Here is a 10903-nt window from a genome sequence, read left to right on the forward strand (position 1 = left end):
GTGGTTTCTGAATCTTGTTGGCTTCGCAACCTACTATTAGAGCTTCACTTCCCATTTTCTCAGGCTACTTTGGTGTATTGTGACAATGTTAGTGTCATTTACCTCTCTAGTAATCATGTAGAACATCAGCGTACTAAGCATATTGAGATGTACATTCACTTTGCGCGCGAGAAGGTTTCCCGTGGCCAAGCGTGCATCCTTCATGTTCCTACCTCGAGTTCTTTTTGATGATTTTAGGACCAGTATAAGCGTATGTGAACCTCCCGCTTCGACTGCGGGGGTGTGATAGAATAGAATATTTTTGTAATTATTATTGTAGTTATTTGTAATTATTCTCATTCATGTTTGTCGTTATTACCATAGGTTTGACTTACACATTATCATTGTAATTATTATCATTCATGTTCGTCATTATTACCATATGTTTGACTTACACATTATCATTGTATATATACCATTTACTATGATGAATGAAATCAAGCAATTACATTCTTATATTCTTATATAGTTTGTTAGAGGGTACCTAAAGTACCATTGTTGAAAAGCCTCATAGTTGTGGGGACTAAAATTGCCCATTAGGGTGAACCACAATAAGAGATTCCTTATCTTGATGATTTCAATTCATCAAGATTTGGTCGATCTTGTCTTGAAGAGAATCAGGTAACAATATAACACTACTTTAAATGAAATATTATTTACTGTCATTGATAAACAATTACAAGAGCTAAATAGTAAATTTGATGAGAAAGCAATGGATTTGTCACCGCTAAGTTGTGCTTTGGCTCATAAGGATAGTTATAAAGCTTTTAACATGGACAATGTTTTAACTCTTGTTGAAAAAAAAAATATAATCCCATGTATTTTAATGATCAAGAGAAAATTAACTTGTGATATCAACTCTGGGAAATTCATTGATGAAGCTCATCAAAAATCAAATTTAAAGAATTTATCAACTGTTCAAGAATTATACTCGTGTTTGATAGACTCTTTCGCCTTAATAAAATATTGTTGATCACGATGGGCCTGGTGCATGAGGCTATGCCCTTCACGCATGGTGACATGAAGTTTTTCTTCTATCAGCTTCCAAGTACTTCTACATTTGATCTATTTTGTACTTTGGGATAGAAATTTCGAAAGCATTGTATCTGCTCACTAGAGATGATTTGTTGGTTGGAGTTTCAACTTCCACAATTGGGTGCATGGTTCGAAACAGGATCAGATAAAAATAAGAGCGCTGCTATTTGCAGCGAAGGAACTTATCCCGAATTTATCACGACTTGCCTACCACCGTTAGATATGAAATTATTTTAATCATGGATGGATAGAATACAAAGTAAATTCATGCAGACAGTTAGTTTTGCACCATCGTGATTTGGTCGTGAACAATTATGTCAGGACAAACAGCATTTTCCTAAAAATAATGTCAACAATGTAAAAGTTAAAAAAAATTTTTTTTAAAGAACTGTGTCCTTTTAACATTATGTAGGAAGTGAATATATTTTTGACCTCTTCAATTCAATATTTCTACATCCAATTTTTTTCTTCATAATTCATCATATTTTTTATTTGTTCGGTTTTTTTTCTTGTCTTTAATGAAAAACTAAAAGAGAAATAAATATAAAATAAAATCAAGCTATGATAAAAAATAATGGTTTTTTTTTCCCGGTTTTTCCCTTGTATTTTGTGAAAGGCTAAAGAGAAATAAAAATAAAATAAACGAAAATGAAGTTATGATAAAAACATAATGACGGTTGATTAGCACCAAGAATTTTATGTGATATATTATATACGGTTTAATTATGTGATCAAATCAGTGAATTTAAGATATAAACAAGACAATTTGATATATCTTAGAGGCATTTAACAAAAAAAAATACAACTTTATTAATGGCTTATTGCAACTCTAAAGTGCTACGGTCTATATAATTAAAAATACAACTTTATTAATGGCTTATTGCAACTCTAAAGTGCTACGGTCTATATAATTATAATTGACAAACAATAAAAAAAAAATTACTTATAAAGTCATCAAATATTTTTCAATTATTACATGCATAGGAAGAAAATATGGCTCAACTTCACAAATTGATTTATGCTTTGACAATATTTCTTTCTTTATTTATTGTTGGAGCTGTTCGTATTCCAAGACCGTTAATCAGTAAGTAGTTTCTACAAACCATTTTCAAATTTACTTTTATATCATACATGCGTTATTTGATCATAATCCTTTATTTTATTTTTGACATGCAGATCCATTAAACTGCCAAATTGTATATACAAAGAATGTCAACGTCCGTTAAAACCATCTTGCCTTAAATTTAAATGTGATAGCGGAAAAGAGTAACAATTAAGAATAAAAATAATTTTATGCTACTTCAAACCGTATTGGTACTTTTATAATTTCTTTCAGAATTATATTTATGTTTCTATCACATTTCCTTTTCGTTTACAAGCTCAAAAGTATCTTATTATACAATAAAGGTACTATTATATTTGTTTGTCCATAGGAGATTGTGAAAACAACATCCTCACTGTAGAATTATATAGCTCATTTAATAAATAAAGTCAATGTTTGATTATGTTCACTAATTATTTATTCTCTTTCTGAATTAACCATAAAATTGATGAATCATATATAACTTTATAAATATTAATATGTGTTTATCAATCTTTGACTCTAGCTAAATCTAAATGATTCAATTCAAAAGAAACTTGCCAAAAACACACTTAAGGGTATGTGTGTGACGCCCTTCACTTTTAAGATACTACAAATGAAAAAAAGTATCATAATGAAGTAAAAGCATATCAAGTGAATATAACATCATTTCCAACATAATTCACAAATAAGGTAATTTTAAAACCAATGTAAATAATTAGTAAAATTTTCCTCGATGATAGATGTTTAGAAGATTATTCAAACTTGAAATCGATCAGTTTCTAGTCTTCACAATAAAAAATAAAGGGTCAATTAAGTAAATGATCCCTATTCTAGTTTGAGATTAGGAAGTCGTCTAGGTTGAGGCAAGGAAATTTAGGACAATGTTGTCTTAGTGGTTTTGTTGTAATCAAGATTTAATTATAGTGTAAGATCCTTTGAAAGTGTAAGGGGGCCGAAAGTAATCTCAAGTTGTAGGATGAACCAGGATAAATTCTTCCCTTATCTCTTTACTTTCCGTTGTTATTTGTAAGGGTTGTTGAAATGTCAAACACAATTCAAACTCCCTCTTTCTTGTGTTTTCCTCACCTTTATTGGTCAGGTGAATTTTCTTCTCTTTTGGAGGTCTGGTCTCTTTACGTTTAGCAGTGCATTTTTTGGTCAGTTTGTAGAGTGGGGGCAGGGCCAGCCTAAGGGCCAAGCAACCCAAGCAAGGGTTTTAGGCCTCAAAATTTTGGATGAAAAAAAATGTCTCTAAAAAATTAATTTGGTTATAAGTATATCATATGACAGATAAATTATATATATTTGCATAACTTAACTGAATACTAAAAATGCTTCAATTACTCTTGGTCATGAATTCGTATTTTGGTCTCCACAAAATTGATTTTATACAAATTTTATGTTAAAAAAATATATTTTTAAAGGCCGTATTAAAATTTTTGTTTTAGACCTCTTAGTTTGTTGGACCGTCCCTGAGGGTGGTAGCGATGCATTTATCTTGTCTCAGTTATTGTACATGCAAAGTTCTTGGAGCAGGTCTGCGGTGCATAGGACAATGGTTCTGTCTAATCAAGCTCAAGTTTGTATATAGTTCGATTGGTTTTGAAAGCTAGTTCTTTGTCGGTGGTGTTTTCTTGTTAGGTGTGAATGCTTGCTTTTTCTCTTATTGTTAACTGGGGCTCTATGTCTTGTCTGCTAGGTAGCAGGTTGTTAGATGAATTTTGAGATTGGTAGTGTTGGTTGGAGTTAGATAATATTTCTTCGGTTCTTGGTGTTTCCCTATTTCTTGGAGATAGCTGTGTATGTCGTAACTTTTATTTGTTGTATTCGTATATCTTGTTCAAGTTCTTTTATACTTCACCTAGTCTTCTTTATAAGAAACATTTAAATCAACATAAAATGATGTATTTAATCTAAATTTTGGATCAGATACATTTATTTTTGTTGATCTCAAAGTCTCTTAGGATCGGAGGGAATAATAAACTTTTTTTCTTCGCATTAAAAAGAAAAGGTGATGTGAAGAGTGTGAGGGTAGTAACGAGTTGAAGTGATGAGGGAACGGGTTAAGTGTGAGTTGGTTCTCTCTCTACATTCTATTATTTGTTGTGTTATTGTCCCTTGAACAAAACAAAGTGTATCGTACTTATTGCAGTTATTGTCCCTTGAACAAAACAAAGTGTATCGTACTTATTGCAACAAGATAGGACTTGCACGTGAATGATGCGCTTCACTTCATCATCCACCCATAATTTTACCACTTTAGTTACTGCAATATGATATGCTTCACTTAATTATCCTCAAGGCCTATTGATTGGCTTGAGATCTTGAAGTTTGCTCCACTCAAGATCTTATGTTCGATTTTTCCGGTGCCAATTTCGTTGGCCAAGTTCATACAGAGTTTGGCTTTGGTTTTAAATGGACCCCCCCTGCAAATGAATGGTGGAATTGGTCCCTCGAATTAATCGGTTCTTGGATCGAATACCTAGTTTTTAAATAAAAATAAAAATTATCCTCACGTCTGGTACACAAGTGGGGAGTAATTAATGAGGGTGAGTGTGAAAGGAGGAGTGTGCGGCGAATGAATGTTGGGGGAGCTGCAGCATACACAAATGCAATATCTTCAAGTGTAAAAGATAGAAAGAGAAGTGGTAAAGAGGTAAATCGTAAGTGTCTATTTTTAAGGAGAATGCTTTGGACAAAAGAGGAGATTAAAAGACAACATAAGGTCCACTTGAAAATTATGAGCGTGGAGAAAAAAAATGTAGGTACAATTGATGGGACAAGATGGACAATTCAATCCCTTCAAAAGTTCAAAGATGATGAGAGTGTAAGTTTGAAAAAGTGGAATCAAACTATCATTTATAACTTATTTACTTAGTCAAGACACTATCACATTTAAAAAAAGTCAGCTGAAAATTATGGACCGATATGGATCAATCTGATGAAAAACAAACGTTTACACCTTAAGCGGCTTGATGTTTGTTGGATTGTTGACGGGTATGATCTGATTTGATGAAGAATAAACATATATGTCTTAACATAATTGACGCTTGGTGAATTGTGAACTGATATGGAGTGATCCGATGAAGAAGAAATTTTGATCCCTTAACAGGCTTGATATTTGGTAAGATGTGGACTGGTATGGGTTGACATGAGTAAGAAAAAACATTTATACCTCAATAGGTTTGATGTTTGGTGGATTGTGGACTAATATAGACGATCGTATCACATGGCTCTTAATATTTCAACTTGACTAGCCAGACCCCACTCATAACTAAACTAATTTGATTATTCAAGTCATGCTAGCTCACCTCGTCCATCCTGTTCCTACCTGAGCACTTATGTGATTGTTCAAGTTATTTTAACTCACCCCGTCCAACGAGGTACTACCTCAAACACTTTTTTTACTATTCAAGTTATTCTAGATCAACTTGTTCAGTCATGTCTTGCATTAACACTTGTTTGATTGTTAAAAGTTATGTTACCTCACCATGTCTAGCTAGGCCATACCACATCACTAGTTTGCCTTTTCAAGATGCCAAGCTCGTGTTGTGCAAGTCATCATGTTCTGGTCCCTTCCAAGTGCTTCATGACTTGCTACACAATGCAGTGCCACTAATGCAATATGTGTGCGTTGTGATTCCATATGTCTTGTGCAAATAACCAACGTATCTGAAGTGTGTCTCGAATTCACGCGTCCTATACAGACACACAACTGTACTGATACTAGATTACAAATGAGAGGCTGAGAATCACGTCTTAATGGGCTTAAGTGACTAAAGAGAGACTCATTAGATCAACAAATGAGGACTATAAAAGCAGGCACTTAGGAAACATTTTTATGAATTTTAATTCTAGTTTGAACAATGTATTTTCGTCTTAGATCTGAGTATTCTTGAAACACCTCTTAAGCTACTTCACTAAGTAGCTCATTTATTGTAACTTGTGTTTACATACGTGAACATTAATCAATTTGATTTTCTTTTTGTTTTCAATAAAATTAATTATAAACATTATAATAAAAAGTTATTAAAGTTAAATGACATACTTGAGGAAGAAAAAAACATTAACGACTAATAAAATAACTGAAAGCACTTGGGGAGTATAATTTATACTTAGTTTTACACAAATTAGTTTTACACACAAACAACTTAGTTTTACACAAATTACATAATTTGAGAATGTACTAAATTCACACAAACACTAACATTATTTAATCAACGACTTGACATGTTCCTTTAAACTAGAGAGGCTTGGGTTGCTCTTATAATGGTACATGAGAGGAACCATTCTAGCAGCATTCAGGCAAAAATTGGTAAATGTTGATGGAAATAAATAAGGGTCCAAAATTTCTTGATTGAGACATTTCCATTCATTTGAAATCATCTCAGCAACATGTCTTTGCACATCTTCACATGAAATATCTTGGTGCTCACTCATGTAGCAATTAAGATAAGATCCATCAAGACCATTTTGATCTCCACTCTGTATTTGTGCATGAGTAAAATTGGATATCATTAGAACACGACATTTAACAATGTATTTCAGATGCATTTTGATGGAGAAAAATGTATTTCAACTATTTAAATTTATTTAATGACAAATTATAATTTATTTGATTGTATTTACTATTTTTTTTTATGGGAAGATAGCTCATTTCATTTCATCGAGAATAATAGAGTCAATATAATGGGGAGGATGATTGAAAATACTGGGACTAGCATGTAATCTAAACGCTCGAGCAAGATTATGAGCGACTCTATAAGCTTGTCTCCTAACATAAGATAGAACATAACTAACATTAGAAAAAAGCAACGCTATACAATTAGAGAGTAAACTTCCTAGTTCATTAACATATGAGCTATAACTAAGGACAACATTCACAACTAGCTGAAACCAATTTCAAAAACTATCCGATTGAGACCAAGATCAATAGCGATTTGGAGGGCTTGTTGGAGGGCTTGATTGTATTTACTATTTATAAATATAATTAATATTATATTCATATATTTCTGCCAGTTTATCTTATTATTTTATGTACTAAAAAAGACTCATAAAATTTCCATGCAGTATTCAAATCATGGAAGTTTCTCTTACCTTAGCTCCTTCTAAATCATCGGAGAGACGAAGAATTTTTGCCACTGAATAAATGATATTTGGAAATTCTTCATCTAAGATAGAAATAGTTTCCTTTGTTATACCCTTAGCATGATCCATGAGGAAGAAAGCATGGATAAGTACAACATGAACTCCTGTGCTCACAATTCCATTGTTCAAGTATTCCTCAGTTGTTGGTAAAATGCCAGAATTCAGCCAATGAGCCTCTTTCAAGAAAGCATTTAATAAGTGCACCCACTGTTTCATACAAAGTTTGTTAGATATACTCGTTAGTTTTCCCAAAAGTTTTAACGTTGTTGCATGCTCAATGCTGGATTCAAATCCAGAACCTTGGTTAAGCTAGAAAAGATACTATGAAGTAAAACAACAGTTTATTAGTTTACCGATATTTTTAGTGTATCTATAGGGTTGAATCCATGCTTTTTGTAGACCATTTCAGCAAAATTATTGGTAACTTTGTAAAGAGAACTCAAAGAAACTTTCATGAAGTTGGGAAGATTCTCTGCACCATCCATTTCCCATCTGAATTGATTTAAACATCATTTTAATACAATGCTACAAAAGTTATATCAAATGCTATAAAAAGTTTTCTAGCAAAAAAATGAAATCAAATCTCACTTATCTTGATGCAGGACTATAATTATATACATATATTAGCAAATAAAATGTATATACTTATCAAAAGTTTAATACCTGTTAACAGCTTCTGTAAATAGAGTAAGTTGATCCAATGTTCCGTGAACATCGAAAATATCATCAATAATATAAACAAGAGAGATTGGTTTGGTGAGCTCAACCCTTTCGTTTGAAAAGCATGGATCAGTAAAACATGCCATGGGCCACATGTACCATTTCAGAGGATTATACCCTGCAAATTTCATCTCCTTGGTCAGTCCAAGGTCTTCCCACCATCTATCAATTTAGGAAATAAATACGTTAGTAAATTGAATTAACCATCTATTCAATTGAATTAACCATATTTTTCAAACGCCATTAACTAGGTGTTGCAGGTGTAAGAAAAAATGGACGTCTAAAAACACACATTTTTAATCAGGAAACATACTTGGAAACTTCAACGCTCTCATTTTTGTTCATGAACTGAGTTATGCTGGAGTTGATTTTTGCAAGTTCATCTAAACAGATCCATTTGTTCTTAGCCTTCAAATCATTGATGAATATGCTTTTATCCATAAATCTTGACAAACCATAGTGAATAGGGTATTGAAGAGTGTTTGAAACATATATAGCTTGGCTATGGTCTTGATGTCTTGAAAGCCATGCTTGAAGAAGCTCACAACTGAGGTGCCCTAAATCATTGAGACCATCTTCTCCTTCAATACTTAGTTGGGATGCTTCATACAAGGCAATGAGACCTTTCACATCCTCACCATATTTTACTCTCAATGATTTTTGGCTACACTTCAAGCAGTCAAATAACTCTGCATAACCAATTGTAAACAAAATACATTTTATTTTTTATTGAGTGATTTTTTGGTTGCTAAATTATCTAATTATATTAGTCACTAAAATTTAATTAGATAATTATCTTGATTATTTTAATTAAATAATTTCAAAAACGAATAAGCTTTAAACTATTTATAATTTCATAATTTTTTAAAAGTTTTTTGAGACTGAATTAAATTCCATCTTAAAATATATCACCGCTAGCATCCTACGTATTAGTGACGAAAATTGTGACAGGACCGTTAGAGTGGGATAAATTTCATCGCACAATTCCTCATTAAATTCACACTGATTAGGTTTGTGACAAAATTTATGACAAAAATTTTGTGCTAGATGTATCATCACATAGTTCATCGCTAATGTTCATCTATTTCAGTTTTACGATTTTAGATTCATTCATTAAATGATGTATGTGGTCTATAATAAAGATCATACTGATCGGATAGTGTATATAACTTTTCACTCTTATTTCGTCGCAACTAGTAAGGGATATTTTTCCTTGCTAATTTCCTTCACTAAATCACGTTTTTTTCGTAGTGATATTTTGGTCTTTAATTTTCATATATTTTATTTTTTTTGTGTTAAGATTTCCATGTCTTATTGTGTTTGTTAGTTTCTTTCCCACTAATTTCAGTCACTAACTTGACGTGTTCTAGTAGTTCAATCATATATATGTATTATGCAGATAAATACTAATTCTTGATTTTAGTATACGTTTACTTTATGTGGTCTTGAATATAACCAACAAAAATTAGAAGTTTAGTGGTACAAAAATAAGAGAATTTTAAATTTTTAACTGATTCTACTGTATTTAAAGATGTAATTGATATAATACAAGGTAATGTATTTAAGTTTCATTTTCCAATAATTTTGTTTTCAGAATTATGAAATAAGTGAATATGGATAGTAGTTTAGAGAATGCAATCATCTTTCAATTGCATCAAAAAAATAAAACTGATTTTTTAAATGATGTCAAATATTTCTTGAGTTTATATTCGAGACCCAAAGATAATTTTTTTTTTCAAGTAGTCTATTAGTTAGAAATCCATCCTTTAAAATGAATAAGTGGGAAATCTTGAGTTTGAACTCTGAGCCCTACATACGGCAACATATCTGCCAACTTAACTATGCTCACGGAGACCGACCAAAGAGAATATAACCAACCTGCATTGACATAATGGCCTCCTTGTCTGAGCAAGCGGAATGCAAGTGCAACTTCATAAAGTTCATGGCTACTAACGAAATCAATTGGATTGCTGCTCAATATCAAAAATTGTTTTTCAAGAGCCACTTTGATCTCCTCGGCAAAGTAGTGTTCAATGCCAAGCCTTTGGATGATGTCAATCAAATGAAAATTCTCAGTTGGATCTTCACTAGTAGCAAGTTTCTTGTTAACTTGCTTACACATCAAAGCTTGCTTGGCATAAATACCATCCTGAAAATGTAGAACAGATTGATCATAACATTGAAATTAAAAGAAGAAATTCTTTTTTTTGATAATTTGTACTTTTCAATAAACACACTTAAAATCCCTCAAAAAAATAAAATAATAAACACACTTAATTACCATGCTTGAAAACTGAAATTAATTCTTTGATCAGAAAAACTGACTTTACTCAAGGAAGCTATGAGTATCTTGTATTAGAAATGATGATATGTGAGGCTATTTATATCTTAAATAATGCACGTGGTTCATTCAATTAATGCTCAATTTTAAGATGACGTTGAAAGAAGTTTTTCAAACTCAAATTGGTTTTGGTGATCAATTGGTTTGGTTCCACTGAAATCGATCACACGGCGGCGGCTAGGGTGAGCTTCTAGGTTCAACCCATGTCGTTGGTGTCGGGTCGATTTGGTGTCTGGTTGGTTATGGTGCCATGAATATTCGTTCGTGTTTGGGTCTTTCTCAATCCATTTGGATCTGTTTGATACGTTCTGTTGTGTTGTTTGAATCCGTCGGGGTTGTTCTCCGACAGTCTGGACTGAATAGGTACGGGTTTGTGTTTTTGTTTATTGGATTTCTGATTATCTTTCAAATTTGTTGAAATCTACAGATTTCAATGGCTCAGATTCCGCACCGATGCCACTAATTGGTTTTATATCCTCGACATTAAGTTTGATATTGGATGGTTGGTCTCGAAAGAGCCATCATACTTGTTGCCA

The 10903-nt window shown here is 32.3% G+C and overlaps 1 protein-coding gene and 1 long non-coding RNA gene across 3 annotated transcripts; one reads left to right on the forward strand and one right to left on the reverse strand.

The window, feature by feature from the left end:
• The first annotated feature begins 1968 nt into the window (after positions 1–1968).
• On the forward strand, positions 1969–2585 carry LOC146938177 (uncharacterized). Its single transcript, XR_015031133.1, has 2 exons — positions 1969–2158; positions 2251–2585. It is a non-coding gene; the product is annotated as an uncharacterized LOC146938177 (long non-coding RNA).
• A 3655-nt stretch (positions 2586–6240) lies between these two features.
• Positions 6241–10378, reverse strand: LOC146938178 (neryl diphosphate diphosphatase, chloroplastic-like). Of its 2 annotated transcripts, none has more exons than XR_015031134.1 (7): positions 10308–10378; positions 9905–10175; positions 8340–8715; positions 7970–8188; positions 7660–7798; positions 7083–7513; positions 6241–7048 (listed from the first exon to the last, which is right to left on the reverse strand). XR_015031134.1 is itself a non-coding variant. In XM_085752181.1 (7 exons), exons 1-7 carry the CDS (start codon positions 10308–10310, stop codon positions 6368–6370), a joined length of 1542 nt encoding a protein of 513 aa, XP_085608307.1. In that variant the 5' UTR covers positions 10311–10378; the 3' UTR covers positions 6241–6367. The 2 variants fall into 2 exon arrangements, 1 of the variants encoding a protein (XP_085608307.1); XM_085752181.1 differs by having other exon boundaries at positions 6241–6643; positions 7256–7513.
• Positions 10379–10903: the final 525 nt, after the last annotated feature.

The sequence above is a fragment of the Medicago sativa genome, chromosome 3 (assembly GCF_051527215.1).
Source record: "Medicago sativa cultivar Bolivia chromosome 3, Bolivia_mono, whole genome shotgun sequence".
NCBI classification, from domain to species: Eukaryota; Viridiplantae; Streptophyta; class Magnoliopsida; order Fabales; family Fabaceae; genus Medicago; species Medicago sativa.

Bases quoted from the DNA above. Each gene is read 5' to 3' on its own strand.
- LOC146938178 (XM_085752181.1), bottom strand. The intron at 7,799-7,969 runs GTATTAAACTTT...AAATCAATTCAG, and splicing joins TTTACAGAAGCTGTTAACAG to ATGGGAAATGGATGGTGCAG. The intron at 6,644-7,255 runs GTAAGAGAAACT...GCACAAATACAG, and splicing joins ATGATTTAGAAGGAGCTAAG to AGTGGAGATCAAAATGGTCT.